The sequence below is a fragment of the Colias eurytheme genome, chromosome 21, assembly GCF_061535395.1.
Source record: "Colias eurytheme isolate Ceu_HAF_F1 chromosome 21, ilColEury1 Martin Lab GWU primary, whole genome shotgun sequence".
NCBI classification, from domain to species: domain Eukaryota; kingdom Metazoa; phylum Arthropoda; class Insecta; order Lepidoptera; family Pieridae; genus Colias; species Colias eurytheme.
Window position 1 is genome coordinate 8,030,547 of NC_143000.1, and position 18,089 is coordinate 8,048,635.

The 18,089-nt window shown below is 34.1% G+C and overlaps 2 protein-coding genes across 4 annotated transcripts in view; one reads left to right on the forward strand and one right to left on the reverse strand.

The window, feature by feature from the left end:
• The window catches only part of Cngl (Cyclic nucleotide-gated ion channel-like), a 93,017-nt gene extending 81,883 nt beyond the window's left edge, over positions 1–11,134 (forward strand). The window contains exons 17-28 of the mRNA XM_090114350.1: positions 134–262; positions 1,384–1,494; positions 1,634–3,482; positions 3,627–3,726; positions 3,805–4,012; positions 4,950–5,335; positions 5,753–5,925; positions 6,597–6,756; positions 7,405–7,502; positions 8,388–8,476; positions 9,245–9,361; positions 9,836–11,134. Coding sequence (XP_089970476.1) covers positions 134–262; positions 1,384–1,494; positions 1,634–3,482; positions 3,627–3,726; positions 3,805–4,012; positions 4,950–5,335; positions 5,753–5,925; positions 6,597–6,756; positions 7,405–7,502; positions 8,388–8,476; positions 9,245–9,361; positions 9,836–10,246 — 3,831 coding nt within the window. The 3' untranslated portion in view covers positions 10,247–11,134. The remainder of the gene's footprint in view (positions 1–133; positions 263–1,383; positions 1,495–1,633; positions 3,483–3,626; positions 3,727–3,804; positions 4,013–4,949; positions 5,336–5,752; positions 5,926–6,596; positions 6,757–7,404; positions 7,503–8,387; positions 8,477–9,244; positions 9,362–9,835) is intronic.
• A 1,658-nt stretch (positions 11,135–12,792) lies between these two features.
• LOC149899303 (trans-1,2-dihydrobenzene-1,2-diol dehydrogenase-like) lies at positions 12,793–16,426 on the reverse strand. 3 transcript variants are annotated; one of them, XM_090114306.1, is made up of 6 exons: positions 16,350–16,426; positions 14,854–15,058; positions 14,198–14,489; positions 13,612–13,858; positions 13,267–13,420; positions 12,793–12,991 (listed from the first exon to the last, which is right to left on the reverse strand). In XM_090114306.1, exons 2-6 carry the CDS (start codon positions 15,056–15,058, stop codon positions 12,864–12,866), a joined length of 1,026 nt encoding a protein of 341 aa, XP_089970432.1. In that variant the 5' UTR covers positions 16,350–16,426; the 3' UTR covers positions 12,793–12,863. The 3 variants fall into 3 exon arrangements, with proteins under 3 accessions (XP_089970432.1, XP_089970433.1, XP_089970435.1); XM_090114307.1 differs by having other exon boundaries at positions 16,325–16,421; XM_090114309.1 differs by lacking the exon at positions 16,350–16,426 and adding an exon at positions 16,239–16,256.
• Between the last annotated feature and the right edge of the window lie 1,663 nt (positions 16,427–18,089).

Consider the following 18,089-nt stretch of genomic DNA (forward strand, 5'->3'; position numbering starts at 1 on the left):
TTTTTATGTGAAAGAGTAACAAACATCCATACATCCATACGTATCCATACATCCATACATCCATACATCCTTACAAACTTTCGCCTTTATAATAGTATTAAGATATGAACTATATCAGTTTGGTGTCCCTCAGGGCATCCGCAACGCGATCCGCAGCCGGTCCCGCGCGGGGCGGCGCTCGGCCGACGCGCTGGAGCTGCGCGACGCCAAGCTGCTGCGCCGCATGCCGCGCGTCGCCAGTGACGACCATCCGCACCATGAGGTACTAGCTGTGCCCCAAGGTTTTACCCGCATTACTCCGCTCCCGTGTCGTCTTAGCGTGATAATATAATATAGCCTATAGCCTTCCTAGATAAATGGGCTATCTAACACCGAATTTTAATTAGTACTAGCTGTGCCCGCATTCCTCCGCTCCTGTTGGTCTTAGCGTGATGATATATTAATAGCCTATAGCCTTCCTCGATAAATGGGCTATCTAACACCGAAAGAATTTGTCTAATTGGACAATTAGTTTCTGAGATTAGCTCGATCAAACGAACAAACAAAATCTTCAGTTTTATAATATTTTTAGTATGAGTATAGATACAGCAGTAGATTAGTATAGATGCAGGGTTCCGCAGCATAATATTCCAATTTTGTTTTTTTTAAGGATAATAAAATACAAAAATTTATTCGGGAGGAATTGGGCCCGCGTCCTTCGCCTTGGCTTTGCCAGATTAGCGCGTGACAGAGCGCTAAATTGACACCACGCTATGATGCAAATTGAGTCGCACTACGCGGTAACATACCGTCAAACAGTTGACGTGCTCTGTTTAAACGTATATCACCACGGCCACGTAGTCAAACAGGATTCTATCTAGCAAAGTCATTATCGAAGTGACTATACTCCTATATTATACTATACTCCTATAAGTACTCCTATCGAAATGTAATTGTATGAAATAAAAATACGTTATACTTTTTACTGTTTCACTATTCGATTTAAAAAAAACTCAGTTCCATTAAAGTGAGTTTTTTTTTTAAATCAAAATATAGTGAAATTAATTAGTGACAGTAAAAAGTGACAGTAAAAACGAATGGAACCATTATTCCACTTGTTTTTATTTCATTGTTTAATAATTAAGATATTAATATTACAAGTAGTAGTAATGTAGTAGCAAAATACATCGTCATCCATATTCTAAATCTGTCCAATATTTCGTTTGTTTTGAAAATATAATAGCTCTTTTCAGTTTAAATATTTACGATATTTGATTTTCTGAGTAGGTACTCGGAAATAATTTCACTATGTTACCCTTAGATGTTACCATTAAAATATTAAGACACATTTTCTCTTATTCATTGATGCAATCCTTAAAATCTCAAATCCAATCAATGTCCCAGGATAATGTTGGCGAATCCGCTCCAGCTGCCAAAGATGGGGAAAAAGTTGTGTCACCTATTGGAGCTGGCCTTCCCTTACTTTCACGATTAAAACTGCTGAAAGAAAAACAGGTCTGCAGGATTCAAATATTACTGACTCATTTCATTTTTGTTATTATTACAGCAGCTTTAATCTCAGCTTTTTAGTCTTTAATTTAAAAAATATAGTTTGTGCTACAATTATTAAAATTATGTTTACTATTTCATTCAGGATCGTGAAGAAAAAGTGCAAAAACAATGGAATTTAACAACATCCATGATATCTACTCAACATCCTCAACCTACACCTTCTACTAGTTCTGCTCCTGATGCAGAACCGGAGGTCGTTGGAGCCGGGCTGCCGCTTATACAAAGATTACTTTTGCTTAAAGCAAAAGAAGAAAGAGAAAAGAACCAATTAACTCCCACAGCTAGCAACCAACCCTCTAGTTCAGAAACTATTAGCCCAAATTCCATTAAAAGCCCTTTGAGCCCCACCATCAAAACTTTAAGTCCTCTAAAGAAAGGCTCAGAATCAAATTCACCCGGAAAGTTGCACAGTCCAACAACTAAAACATCAAGGAAAAATTCATCTGGATCCAGTGACGGTGCTTCCAAACCTAAAGTCAGTTTTAGAGATAAAATATTACAAGTGCAAAGTGATGGTACCGCAGTTTGTCAACCGCTTAGTAAAGATATTAGTGAAAAACCTGCTGCGGTTGTAGAACCAACGCCCAAAACAGAAAGTAATTTAATCTCTATACCACATTCTGTTGTTAGTAAAATTAAATCTCCCGCTAAAGTTGTCGGTTCAACTTTTCGGGATAAGTTAAAAATGTTACAAAATGGAAGTCCAAAAGAACCTGATCAGGATAAAAATAAATCTTCAGTAGAAAAAAGTTCCCTTGAAGTCATTCCAATTCAGGCAAAAGATAGTCAAGAAGATAGCAAAAGTAAAAAGCCTTGGAACAAATTAAAAAAGGCATCTATATTGGGAGATTCAAAAAATTTTAGTAAAAGTAGTATAGAACTCAAAAGTGAAAGTGATAATGCTAAAGATGTAGCTGGAAGTAAAGCAGAAATAGGTGTAAATATTAGTGCTCCTATTGTAGTTAATACGGCTGAGCTTGTTAAGATAGACAATAATAATATTGAAATTGATAGTGATAAGAATGATAAGCCAAAAATATGCTTAACGAGCCCTTTAGACCCCGTCCAGGAGAAAATAGATTTGTTAACTTCGTCTCCCAAGAAGAATGGTTCAAAATCAAATGACGTTAAAAGAATAATAACAAGTGGAACAATGCTTTTACCTAAAGCGAAAAAATATAAGTCAATAGATGATTTATCTCCAGAATATGGAGGATTGCCTTTTGTGAAGAAATTAAAAATTTTAAATGAGAGGCAAAAGCTAGCTGAATTAGAAAAAGTTGTAAAAATACGAAGTTCTAGTTTAGATTGCGCGAGTTCTTCTGAAGATTTGCTTTGTGATACACTTACGCGAAGTCACTCAGAAGGAAGTACAATGGATAAGCGAAAGTTCAAAAGAAAATCCATCGATTCCATTGGAAGCCATGAATCAAACGAGACTTTGGAAAGGCGAACGTTAAAGTCAATATTAAAGAAATTATCTGAAGATGTAACACCATCGGAGAGTCCTCATAGAAGTAGTGAATTAAGGAAATTAATACGAGCGCCCACTTTAGAAGGATATGCGGCGAGGCATTCTAAATTTGCTAAAAGTGTGACTTTCCATCGGCATACTTTACCATCACCACCCGGAAGTGCTTTATCAGATATAGTTGATGACGTATTCGAGTTACCAGAACCTAAAAAAGAACCCCAAATATCTCCACCACCCTCAGACATTCCTCCAGATGCAATTTGTCCGCAGAACCAAATAGTCAAATCCAATGAAACTATAGAACATAAAGATTATGGGCTTAATATCAAGGCGGAGTATGAGTTGCAACAAAATATAGACTTCAAGTCGCTGAGAACGGAAGAAATTAAAGTGCCTTCTGAGAAACCGAAAATAACATTAATATCTACTGTTGCTAACCAACGGAAATTATTAAGAGGTAAATATTAAAATTGAACCATTATAGACTAAAATTCTTCATCGAAATCTCTAATTGTTGATGTAATGTTTATAGAAACAGTTAAAACAAATTGAAATAAATATGAAATGAAAATGGATAAATCATATAAAATTTTAATTGCAGCATCATTGGAAGAGCAAGAATATTTTGGGGAGGTGCTATTAGGTATAAAACAAGTAATAGAAGGTCATTTACATGAAGTGCAAGGAAAATTTCAGGAAAGGTAATTTAATACTAAATTCTATAAAAACAAAAAGCAAAATAAAGAAATAATTTATTTAAGGTTTTTTATTATTTCCAGATTCAATAGTTTAGAAAACGAAGTTCGAAAGCGGGATGAAATAATTAGCCAACTTCAGAATAGGATACAAGAGTTAGAGAGATTGGGTCTCTGTACAAATCCGGGTCCAATAGTAACTGATCCTCTCCGGGATAATATGAACCCGGATACTAAAACACATAATGATACATCACCAAGCGATGGCTCGGAAATTATTGGTGGTTTTATGGTGAGATATAGTAGAATAGTTTGGAAAATCCAAAAGTGCACGCCTCATAATTTTTTTTAATAATTATTTATTAATTATTATTTTTGTTTATTTAATAACAATTAAACCACATCGAATCAGACCCTGAAAAATGAAAGGGTTCTATTCCTGAGCATACTCAAGCGTAAGAGAAAAAAAAAGACTCGATTAGTAAAGTATTTCGGTCGCTATCGTGTTAACAAGAAAATCCTCCGCACATACAGACACACGGACGTCCAAGACAGAACTTTTTTAAAATGTTTTTTAACTAGATTAAATAACAAAAATGACATAAAAATATCATGAATGTTAAAAATAGTGTTTTTTCTTAATATATGTGTGTATGTATTATCTTACAAGTGCAATGTATGATACATAAAGACATTTTAAGTTTGAAAAATCAGATGTTTTGCGCGAAGTGACAGTAGTACCCACCTCAACGCTTCGCTTATGAGGCGTGCAATAACTTTTTGTTGTTAATGTGAAATGCAAATGGCCAATAAATTGTAGGTAAATCATGCAACCAGTTTTTCTAAGCTCATTGCAAACTTCATTTCCTGTACTTAATGAATGTATAGCTGTGTGTGTAATAAAAAAATCTAGTACTAACGAAATGTATGAACTGGTGAAGTCCAATTTATTTCTAGTCTTTTAAGAGTTTATATTTCAGTAATTTTTTACACCATCCTACTAAATGTTAATTTATAAAACTTCTGAATAATATTTTACTACCAATAAATTATTCTAAACAATAATATAAAATATATGTGATATGATGTGATTTAAATATATATAACTTATTGTATTGCAATATCTGCATAAGGTTGCTAATATGTATGTAAAAATGTATTGGTATGCAATAAATGATTTGAATGTGAATTTGAAAACTATAATTCAATCTTAACCACAATAATTACAGAGAGGCGATTCCCTTGACACAATATTCGCCACTTCCCCCGGCGAGGAAGACAAAAACAAACAAACCAAAACCGAGCCTTGCTCCAGTAAAACCGTGTCTAGCGATGACCTAACTGAAGAAAAACTCCAAGAACTAACAGGCGGAATAGAACTTTCCAAACTTTCCTATACAGAATTACAGTGTTTAGCAGAATCTATATCCAGATCTGATAAAACTACATCTGGGAAAGAGAAATGGAGTGTGAGTAAGTCTAAAAGGCTGGATTTGAATCTAGATGGAAAAGCTGGGACGTATTCGAGGAAACGGGCCGTTAAGATAAGACAGAGGAAGTCGTGGGACCAGGAACATAGCGATCAGGAGGCATTGGAAATGCAGGAACTGACCAGGTATTGTAGTTGTAAATGTTGAAGGTTTATTGATGCTCAATTTATTTTTGTTATTTAAGATTATCGTTTTAGTAAGGAAAGTGCAATTAAATTATCACAATTTACAGCCTTTTTAAATTTAAAGATCATTTTTGAAAACAAATGTTTTAATTAAAAATTTTTGTTGATTGAACGTGAAACATTTTTATCATAGGAGTATTTTTTTGTAACGGCTATACCTTCTGTAATATCTGCTCTTCAGATTTTAAAGAGATTTTTTTGATGATTTTCCAAATTAAACAAACTTTGTTATGTTATAATTTAGAATCTTTATTTTTTATTTTATTTTTATTTTCTTTCGCACTTATTATTGAATGTTATGACTACCATTTTTTCCACACTAATAATTACCATTAACTTTTACATTAACCCCCACAGATCAATCTCCCCGCAAACCACGTCGGAGGACCGTTCCCTCCTGTCCCCAGAGCAGCCCCGCTGCAGACGGATGCCGTTCCACTTCTTCGGCTCACACCTCGACACCAGCTCCAAGATCAAGAAGACGCTCTCTGTGGATACTGGCATGCATCATACGGGGAGGAAGGATAAGGGTGAGTGAAGTCTTTTTATACAATAACTAGTTACAGCTAGCTGTGTCCCGCGGTTTTATCCACCGTGCTCTGTTGGTTTTAGCGTGATGATATAATTATTGCCTTTCTCGATAAATGGGAAACCGAAAGAATTTTTCAAATTGGACCAGTAGTTCCTCCTGAAATATATATTAAAAGTTTGCTAAATGTAAAACTTTCTTCTTATTTATTTATTTCAAGAACATAGTGGCTTACAGTAATGCCAAAGCACCACTATGCTATACAGTACAAAATCATTATTAACACTTATTATTCTTTTACTTAAATGATAAAAATTTCACGTTAAATAATTAATAATTGCAGTGGTCATCCCAGATGCAAATGCATGTAAAATGTACATACATATATATTATACAAACAGTACGAGCTGATGTGCTGTTTGATTTAACTAGTGTCGTGAACACTGCCTATTCATTTTAACTGCAACCAATAGGCAGATATCTACACAAACTGCTACGCACAGCAATTGTTTAACTAGGCTATTAGCTCTGTGTTGATATATGATATCTAATGACGTCTGAGCTTACTTCTCCACTCCTGAACAGAATACACATAAAGCAATAGTAATCAAATACCTGAAAATAGCAAGCAATATTAAACCTTATCTCCACGTACTATGTATAATTTTCCAGCGCGTTGTGGTGTACCAGAAGGCGCTCGCAAGTTCAGTCTGGGCGCTTGGTTCGGTCGCGCGCCGCACCCCGCGCCCCCACACACACACACACACCCTCCACACAGAGCGCCCAGTGATGTTGTACTGGATATTAATACTGATTGCAGTTGGAGTGATACGTGAGTATACACACACAAACATATTATCAGACTTGAGCATACACATACAAGCTACATGAATGCATACACACACATACACACATACATGCGATGCATAAAGCCTTGTATCTACTTGAGCATGCTGCTCGCCGCTCGGCCCGAGCATGCTCAGGCGTCTCCACTTGAGCGGCTCGGCCAAATGAGCCGCTCATTCGCCGGAGCATGCTCAAGTGGATACAAGGCTTTAGAACGCACCCACATACAGTTATGCAACATGTGTGCACACATATACAACCTACATGAATGCACACACGCACGCACACTTATACTCAGACGTTCATTCTTCTTTCTTTTTTTCATGCGACGCATAAAACACACGCATATACACAATGCGCATACTAGCACACTTATACGCGATGCGTTCGAACACAAAAACACGCACAAACATAATAATATTATAAACGCTTTAATAAATGTATTGCAATTTGCAATAATGTTTTTTTTTTAATCTAATTTTAAATACGAAGTTATGTGTTTTCAAAAAAATGTAAATTAAAAATTGTAGTTGCACAACTTTAATGTGCATCTTACATGTTTTACAAGCAAGCCATTTTAAGTACCTTTTCTATAGTAGAATTATTAGTTATATTGCTAATATAATGGTTTCAGCACATCAACATCCAGCGACTCGGAGTCGATCCCGCACACGCCGGTGTTTGAGGAGTTCCTCTCGAACCGCTCTCGAGATATCGCTCCTACTGCCAAAGGTACAATATAATATTATAAGAAATCAATACCTTAAAATTCTTTTATGACATAGAATATAATAAAATATCTAAAGACAGGGACGGAGCGCAGTATAGCAAAAAGCTCATTTTATGTTAAGCGTGATTTAAGCGCCATTTAGATGATGCAAGTTTCTTGCCTGTTGCATACAATAAAATTGAAGCAATAAATTACCTGCATGGTCTAAACAGTACGTAAGTAACATTTTGATCGTTTGCGCAAGTTTTGCTTGCCAAAATTATCTTGGTGTAAACAACACATACAAAAATTTCTTAGGCGATTCTTGCATTCAATTAGTTTTCTCTGCATTTGCCAACATGAATGCAGTAAGTGAATCGTTGCTGCTCTTTTGAGACAAGAAATATTGAGAAATGGTCGTAAAACGAGGTGTTGGATCAAACAGACTCTTTACAAAACCTTCTAACACTTGAATGAAAAATTTGACGCCGCAAATACGTGCAATACTTGAAGCAACCCGCCAATACGGGGTCAAATTTTTAATTCAAGTGCTGGAAGGTTTTGTACAGAGTCTGTTTTATCCAACCAATCCATCCAATGTATTTTTCTTTAGTAAAAAAACATAAAAATAACTGTGGTTTTTTTTTCCGTAATTTGGCAGTGTCCGCTGTGACGGACACCAGTTTTCCCAGCAGTGGGCTATGGTAGATTTTTTTTTTTAATTTTTCGTGAACTTTATGACATACTCCTGAAACCACAAAATTTTCAAATTCATTTACTTATTTTGAATATTTTTAACGGTGCCAAATTAAGGGTTAAGTGGTTTAGGAGTACATTGAGGACAAACATTGTGACACGAGATTTATATATATGTATATTATAAGAATATAAATCCCGTGTATGTGAAGGGTTCACCGGCGGCGGTGACTGGGAGGTGCTGATGTTGGCGGACGAGCTCGAGCGGCGCGAGAGACATCAGCTCAGGGACTTGGAGGAGGTTACCTATACTTTATTTTAATAATAATAATTTAGGTTGCCGCACTATTGCAGCGACTTATTTCGGGGGCCCATACAGTGAGAGGGCGAGTCACCACCTGCCAACAATTTTTTGCTATATCTTATTACAAAGGCAGGTGCCATAGTCTTCCATAGTCCTTAATTCCGGTCCATTAACATCCCATTCTATAGCCCAGTTTATTTTGTTTCCTTATCTTGCAATAGTCCTACATCGGCCGCGGACTGCCCGGCTCATCGGCTGCGGGCTGTATCTCTATAGTGCAGTCATGGGCAGGCTGCGGCTGGTGTCCCACAACACATTAAAATTCTCGAAAGGGCCTCTGCGTGTTGGATCCGTGTCCCCACGTAAGCCTTCCAAAAGACTGGGTACCGTCCTTCTGGTGGTACCCGAGTATTATGGAGATGAGAAACATAATAATTATTTTAATAAAAATATGTAATTGAATTGATAAAATACCAGGTGAAAGGTAAGACGTCAGACGCATTTAGACAGGAGCTGAAACTGAACATCTTTTGACTCATGAAACTGAACAACTTTTGTTCTACAACTTTGCTCAATTCGTAAAAAAATTGGACTTTGTAAGGGAACTTCGCTAATCAGCTGACCGATTTCCATACAAAGTCCAAATTTTTTCTATATAATAATATAAATTGTATGTATTAGTGTACAGCCGAGTTAATGCTCACTCATTAAATTATAATTAGTTTGTAAATAAATTAATAAATATATTTATTTATTTATTTACAGGAGTCAGACACACCCCAACGCGAAGACAGCGGTGACGAAGTTTCACAAGCATCTAGTTCTCACCACGCATTACATACAGAGACTTGTTTTAGCGAACGAGTTACACAGGATTATCAGGTATGAAATATGAATGTAATGTAAAAATTAATTATGTACTTTTAAAGTTCTTATTATTTGTGGAACTATCAGATAGGATATTTTTTAACCAAGTTCGATTCTTGTTGATTATTAAAAAAATGCATATTGCCTTTCATCGTTATCTATCACTGCTATAATGTTTGAAGTCTTTTTAATTTACGATTTCGGGCTGATTTTTCAATCCATAGTTAAAACTTATCCGCCCAATAAAGTATTACACGATAATATTAAAATGTCACCCATAAACTGTCAAATACCGCCAAAGAATACATTTTTGAAATTACTATTATCTACTATCGAATAACGTACTAAACTACTGTTTAGTACGTTATTCGACGAATAAGTATTAACCAAGGATTGAAAAATCAGCCCTTAGTCATTTTCGCCCACTTGCAAACTTCATCTATATCAACATAATATTATTTTAAGTAATAAAACGTTGTTTATTTACAGACGCGTTCCGAATCCTCGCTCCGTCCATCCCGCGGGATCATCCTCCGCGCCGCCAGCCTCGACCGCGACTCCCCCCACTCGCGATCCCTCCCACATTCCCATTCGCATCCCCACCAATCCCACCACTCACTATCCCACCCACATGCACTATCCCACCACTCTGACTCTCTATCTCACCCTCACTCACAATCCCACCCATACCAACTATCCCACCAATCCCAGCCACACCAACTATCCCATCACCAATCCCATCCACATCAATTATCCCATCACTCAGATTCCCTATCCCACTCTGACTCACAATCCCACTCGGAATCCCACTCGCTATCCCACTCAGAATCCCACTCGTTACCCCACTCCCGCTTTCCCCTCAAGAGTGGGAGTACAGATTCACAGCGAAAGAGACTCTGATCCCTCGTACGGGCTCTGGCCAACTTAATTAACTAATTATTTAATGTACCTACCAATAATTAAGTTACTAATGTTATATACTATGCGATTCAATAAAGAATAGGATCATTTTGTAACATCCGAGGTATCTTTTTAATCCCTACTAATATGGTAAATGCGAAAGTATATCTGCTCAATAGATGGCGCGCGGTGTGTCCCTTCAGACACATAAAACTGAAAGAATAGAATAAATTCGATTGCTCTGGCGGGTCACGAGTGACTGAGTTGGTCAGGCATCCGCCCCGGAATGGCGCGAAGGATGCGGGTTCGAGTCCCGCCTCGTGATCGAATTTTTATCTATTCTTTATAAATTTATAATGCGAAAGTAACTCTGTCTGTCTGTCTGTTACGCTTTCCCGCTTAAACCTCTCAATCGATTTTGATGAAATTTGGCAAAGACAATCTTTAGACCCTGAGAAAGAACATAAGGTAGATACCTTTTATCAAAACACTACACGGGCGAAGCCGCGTGTGGAAGCTAGTTTTAAATAACTTTCGCAATTGATTTTGATCAAATTATGAATGTCATGTTTCAAATGACATTTAAAGGTTTATTGACTTTCCTATTCTTAGTTAAATCGCATAGTATAAACATTAATTGAAAAATGTAAATATAATTTTAATTTCTCCCTATCAATATATCTAACAGTATAATATTATAAAATATTGTTTTTATTCAGGAACTGTATATTTGCTCGATATAAATAAAATTTGTTTTATTCATGATGTTTTTATGAATATTTTTAATAGTAACGGACGAGAGAATCGTGTTAAATCTATCTAATGTATGACCACATCGGGTCAATTATTAATTTACTAGTAGTTTAATTTACATAAAATCCAAAAAATATATATAAGTATATGTTTATCTTTAAATTTAACTCTTAAATAAATATTATCTTTTAAAAAGTGTTAGCGCTATAGTATTAATAAATAATCATTTTTATCATTTAAAATGAAATTAAGTAACTATCATGTTAATCATTTGTAATATGTAATATTGCGATTATTTTCAACATAAGTATTAATGTTGAAATGCGATTATTTTCAACATATTAATGTTGAAAATATTAATTACACATTTTTTATTATACATATAATATGCATTATAAAAGCACAAAAACTCTATGAAACAAATACATAATAAACAAAAAACAATCCCATTTAATGTTTATAGTTTCATAAGTTACCATATGTTATTAAATAAAAATGTAATATATATATCTATATATCTCCTAAAAGCACAATTTAAATATATAATATTTAGAATATACACAAATATATTAAAAATAAAATTAATTAGGTAGGAGAACATTACAATTGCTTTAAGTAGTCATGATCCAAAAACCTGTGCCAATAAGTAGGAATAAAACTATAATTGTAAATGGTACGAAATATAGATAATTTTAGTATTAATATTATTGTAAATTAATCATTATAAAACATAAGTTAAATTCGTTAAACATGTTTTAGAAGAAATATAGATATGAATGTGTTAATCATTTTAGGAATACATTGTAAATAGATATTTATGAAATTAGTGAGATTAATTTCCAATAAAATCTAATGTAATATATCTTTTTAATTTATAATACAGTAACCACTTAAATAACGTGGCTATAGTAAGAAAATTATTTAATTCTAGTACTTTAGATCCTAGATATTCTAGATTTATTATATTATTAGCACAATGCAAAAAACAACCTCATTGTTTGACCTACATTTTTAGATTGTAAGAATAGATAGAACTCTATTTATACTAAGAATGAATATTTCAATTGTACTAGAATTGTAAAGAACGAAATATAAATAAAATGATGATATATAAGAACTGACTTTTATTTAAGAACCTGTATTCCCTTAACCATTAGGTATAGATGTTTTACTGATTTTTACATGCTCCCGATTTTCTAACAGTTTGTACAAAAAAAAAGTAAGAATAGATACTTCGGTAACATTAAAGTTGGGATGAAAAATTTCAGTTTGCAGTTTACTTTTTGGAGTGTGGATCCGAATAATTCTCTAGCCTGCTATCTCAAGACACAAAATGCATAACTACAATGATTCGCTCAGCTACGACACGTGACAAAAGCAAATAAAATATAGAGAAACATACTTTGCATATTTATAATTTTGGATACATTATACATAAGCATAATAATATTAGTAAGAAATCGGAGTATTCGTTTCCAATAGAAAATGCGCCCTTAGGGCAAAAGAAGGGATATTACTTATAAGTTGGCGTCATTTCTGTCTGTGGCATCGTAGCTCTATATACGAATAGACCGATTTCTGGGATGATAATTAATTATGATCTAGGTTGTTTTAATTGCACAAAATTGATGATTTTAAGCCGTAACCACTTGCCAACATTCGATCAACATGTTGCAAGACAACGTCACAGTAAACATAATACGAGCAGTACGGAAACTAAGTTCAAATATTTGAAACGGCTCATTCACGCAAACATGCGCAATGACGAGACTCGAGAGAAATAAAACGAAGAGTAATAAATAATAAAATTTATTTTTCACGCATACTTTTTATAATAGATATAAAGTCTAAGTTACACCAATAATTATAAACAGCTATCAAATTCTTGATCATCGACATCGAAATGCACGCCCAATTGTTTGCGGATTGTGTCCTCCAGTTTGGCCAAGAGGAGACTGTCCTTATGTGGAACTCGCGGTGACTCGAACAATCCTGAAAAGTTTATGGCATGTGAATTTTAAGCGTTTAAGTAAAAGAGACTTATCCAAAACCGAGTTTTAGATTAGTAGAATTTAATTAAGTAGTAGAATTGTAAATTTTATACTAAATTTATCTGAACCTTAATAACATTCTTTAGTAGGTAACACGAATAGAATGCTTTAATTCATTAAAGCCAGGATATACGAAAAAGATTCAAAATTTATAAAAATACAGCACATAATCATCATAATATCGTTATAAGTTATAAACGATTATGAGAAACTAACCTTGCTGAATACACCTCATCGCTTCAAGCGCTTCAAAAACCAAGCCAGATCCGTTCTCGAAGTTATATGGTATTGGCGACTCATGCAAGCTGAACTTCTCAACTTTACCGTCAACGTGAATAAGTTCAGTTGGGAAATGGAATGGATCTTGAACCTGCAAAATAAACAATTATAAAATTTGCATTAAAACTACATATTCTTTCTTTTATCTCTTTTTTGTAGTAGGTCAATATTTTCAGAGACAGTTCAATACACTGTAGGTACCTATATTACAAAATACATTGTGCAATTGTACATTTAAAGAAACAAATAAAACTATAATCAAAAATGACTTAACCAACACACCGTAATTCTCCCCTTAGTCCCGTACACAGTAGCTTTATTCCACAAGCGTAGTTTAGAGGTAATATTGAGCACAGCGCTTTTCCCCCCCGGGTACTGTAGTACTGCAGTACACGCGGCATCTGTTCCATGCGCGTTCAGTTCCCCCAACGCATGTATGTGGATTGGTTCCTCCTTGAATATGTATTGCGCGAATTGCAGGTTGTATATGCCGAGGTCTAGGAGTACACTGCCGCCTAGTTCCTTTTTCCTGTGAGGAGGTTTATTAGACACAATTCAAAAACGAAACTTCTGAGGAATTTTGTGACAACAAAAGAAAGAAGATATAAAAAAGGGACTTATATAACTTGGTTTCTGGACCGATTGCCATGATTATATTATGTATATAATGTGTATAGTAGGAAACTTCATAATAGGTATAACAATTAGGAAGGTGTTTTTTTAGATATTTTATCAAGCCTTATCAATAAAAAAAAATCCCACACACGATTATAGATATTATACTTAATTGTTTCCACAACATATTATCACTGCGTCAGGTGAAAGGTTAATAAAATATTTTAACAATATTATCCAAAACAATACATACTTAAGTCTATCTACATCAGCGATGGGCAATCCAAAATTAACTTCAACGAATTGCACGTCGCCCAGTTTTCCATCTTTGATCTCTTTTTCCAAAGCCAGGTAAGGGGCAGAGAATCTTGACCATATAGCCTCCATTAAGAAGAGCTTATTTTCTTTAGCAATGTTTATCAGACTTCGGACTTGCTTCAAGTTCATACACAGGGGCTTTTCACATAAGACATGCTTGCCAGACATTAGAAAGAGTTTTGCGTGCTCATAGTGCTGAGGGTTTAGAGAGGCTATGTAGGCGATATCTGGAAATAAGGATGTTATGTTTGTCTATCAATGAAAAGTAATTATAGGTATTCAAGTAGAAAAGTGCGGTATTTCTAAGAAAATCGTCTCTTTCTAGATCTACATAAATACTTAATATATGTTTAACATCGCTAAATTAATTAACTATTAGGTACCTATGTGTTAAGATTTCAGTTTTATCGTATTAAATTCAAAATAGTACTTAAAACTAATAATAAATAATGAAAAAAACACATTCATTTAAAAAAAGAATCGAATCGATAGTCGAAAACTGGAGTAATGAGATACGCAAGTAGCCATGCATAATTTTAATGTTATTGCTTGTTTTCCAATTTTGTTTTGTAAATTATAATAAACATGAACCAATATCATCGCTCTTCGCCATATCCTCATAGCTGTTGAAGACCTTCGGAATCCTGTGGAGTTTCGCAAACTCTTCTGCCTTCTGCCTGTCCCGTGCGGCGACGGCTACAATCACGCCATCTTTTTGCCCCGGGTAGGAATTAAACGCGCTAGTGAAGTCATGGGCTATCTTGCCCGCAGTTACTATTCCCCAGCGAATCGGCATCTAGGTAATAGAAAAATTATAGTGTCTTGTATATTATGAAGACCAGAATATACCTAAGTATATGTTAGTCGAGTAGTTAGCTAAGATTGTTGTTCTTGTATTGTATGAGCCAAGTGAGAATTGTGGCTTAAAAGGAAAATACCTATCCGATTTTGAGATTAGGCTCTCGTCTATTTGCTCTTCTACTCTCTATTTACCCAATTTTGCTCGACTGCGAACTAAATTATCTAAAAAATGAGAGAACCTAGGAACATGGAAGAAGTAGATTATTATTTTTCTATAAAAAAAGTATCAAGGGGAAAATAGACGGGAGCGCTTGTATGGAGAAAATACCTACCGAACGCATTTTCTCTTAAAGTCTAAGTCTAGTCTACGTAAATATACCTATTTAATTATAATAATTTAACGATCTTAATGTAGAAGAACGATATTTATCGACTATTGTCGATTGATATCATTATCTTATCAACATAATTTAAATGAAATTGTACTATTGTGCAATAGTTACGAACGTATTGCACAAGAGTAAATTCAAAATACTTACCTATTTTGAAAGTCTAGTGTAGTTTCACAATTTTTTTACCTCAGATCAAATAAATATATTGTGATATATAGCAATATTTTTTTTCAGTGAATAGCTACTAATATAAGTCAAAAAATGTTAATTATGATTTATTTACACCTAGTATTCATCTTATTTATCACTAGCTGCGCCCCGCGATTTCCTCCGCGTGCATGAATGAGCTGTTTTCGTGGAATGTTCCTGTGGGAATATCTGTATAAAAATAGCCTAATTTACTATTCGTAACAACAGCTATCTGTCAGTGAGTCCCGTCAAAATCGGTCCAGCCGTTCCTGTGATTAGCCGGAACAGACATGAGACAGACAGACAAAAATTAAAAAAATACTATTTTTGTATATTATACAGCGTACACAATACACATGCATATTATTCATGTAGGAAAAATTTATTTAAATATAAAAAACACATTCCAATTTTATTATTGTTATTTTAACTACTAGATTAACCCATGTATTGATAACTTATGGATCAAAACAAATCCAACAACCGGCTAGTAGTTCGCTTTACATAGGTACCTACGAAACTCGTTGCATAAACAAAAATAGAATTATCATTTTAATTAATTATTATTCTCTCGATTGAAATCTACGTACGTACTCGGTCCCACTAAGTAGATTTACGATTTATATTAATAATTGTACTTTGTATGAACTTAGTAAGTAAGTAATCGTAAGCAATAGTACCTACGAAATAAAAGTTTTCACTCACACTATTTGGAAAGTATAGACAAACACCTCCTGTATTTAATCGTGAAGTAGGTACTGACAAGTTCACAAGTGTCAAGTGAAATCATGGAACTATAGTCATACTGGAACCCAAACTCCTAAGAATAAATAAAAAACTGATAGAATGACCGCAAGTAACCCCTGTTTACCCCATAGGGTAGCCAGCGTGATTGTAAATTTTTCCCCTATAGACGTGCATTAAAAAATCGACTGTCAGTAATAATTGTCTATATGACATAAAATCATTAATAAAATCCGCTAAAAAAATGAAATTTAAACGAGATTCATGCAGGTTTGCTTTTCCATTGAAATAACAAAGGTTTACAACTTTTAAAATGGACTGCTTATCGAACACGCTCATAATTTTTTTCCCATATTTTGAATTATGTTATGAAAATCGTTGCGCGGCAGCCCCAATTCTAGGTGTCAAATAATGTTTACTGCAAAATGGCGGATGTTTATGTTCATTTCGTGAGTTTGTTCTTGTATTTTGGAATTATTCTGAGCCAAAATTAATAGAAATGGTTGTAAATATATTGTGCGCGGTTGCAAAAGTGAATGGCATCCAGGATGTGATATTATATTTCATTCGTAAGTACAAAAAACCATGCTTCATGTAAAATTGTAGTTTAGTAATATTTCTACTTTAATTGTTGTTAAATCTGGAATAATAGATCGAAGTTGTGATTATAATGTTAATTTTGATTAGGTTTTTTCCATTTAACATCGTTATTTGCTTATTATTAAATGTTTCATGATTGTAATAAATATTAGACTAGGGTGTCCATACTTTATAAAATTGTGTACATATATTTCGGTATGGTATTTTATATGAGGAGAAGTCTTTCTCCACTTGAGTTAGTATAATTGGCGTGAAAGTTAATGGTATAAAAACGTTGTTTACTACTTTTATATAATGATATATTGTAAAATCAAAAACTCAAAGTACATACATATATGGTACCTACTGAAATAGAAGCACAAGACAACAGCACAAATTTTGTGTTATCTGTATTTAAATGACATTTTTTTTTTATATTTTGCAAATAATCTTCTTTTCTCTTTACAGGTTTCCGTCCAATCTAGCGGAACGTAATACATGGCTAAATATAGTAGAATTAAAAATATCCTGTTTTGAAAAAGTGATGATATGCAACATTCATTTTAAACCCGCACTTGGCCAGTGTGGTGGATGTGGCTGTAACCTCATAGGAGGCCATGTCCCAGCAGTGGGAACGTAATATATACGTTACGGGAAATAAAATGTATGGGAGGGTTTAAAGTTACATTTTTAGATATTTCTTGTTATATTTAAAAAAAGTTATTATTGTTATTTTACTCATTAGGTAAAGTATCATATCAGTATCATATCGATATCAGTTTAAAGTTTTTTGATACCTGCAATAGTTACGGAATAATCACCTGTGCACACTTAACGATTACACCCTGAATATATTATATTTTGTTTTTTATTGTATGATAGGGAAGCGCTAGACCACGATCTCATATTTCAAGTACTCTTAAAACTATTTAAATACTTAAGGGTATGGAATGATAAAAATATTTTCAGTGAACCGATTTCGTTACTTTTTATTGTTATTATCTTATAATTTGCAAATTTGTCAAGGCAGTTGGCATTGTAATGATAAATAAATATTATAAAAACACATTGATATTTTACTTCATTAATTCCTCAAATGACTGGACGTAACGCCAAATTATA

Coding starts and splice junctions, on each gene's coding strand:
- LOC149899303 (XM_090114306.1), bottom strand. CDS start 15,058: ATGCCGATTCGCTGGGGAATAGTAACTGCGGGCAAGATAGCCCATGAC. Junction 14,490..14,853: donor GGCGAAGAGCGATGATATTG/GTTCATGTTTAT, acceptor CCTTATTTCCAG/ATATCGCCTACATAGCCTCT. Junction 13,421..13,611: donor GGACTAAGGGGAGAATTACG/GTGTGTTGGTTA, acceptor TTTATTTTGCAG/GTTCAAGATCCATTCCATTT.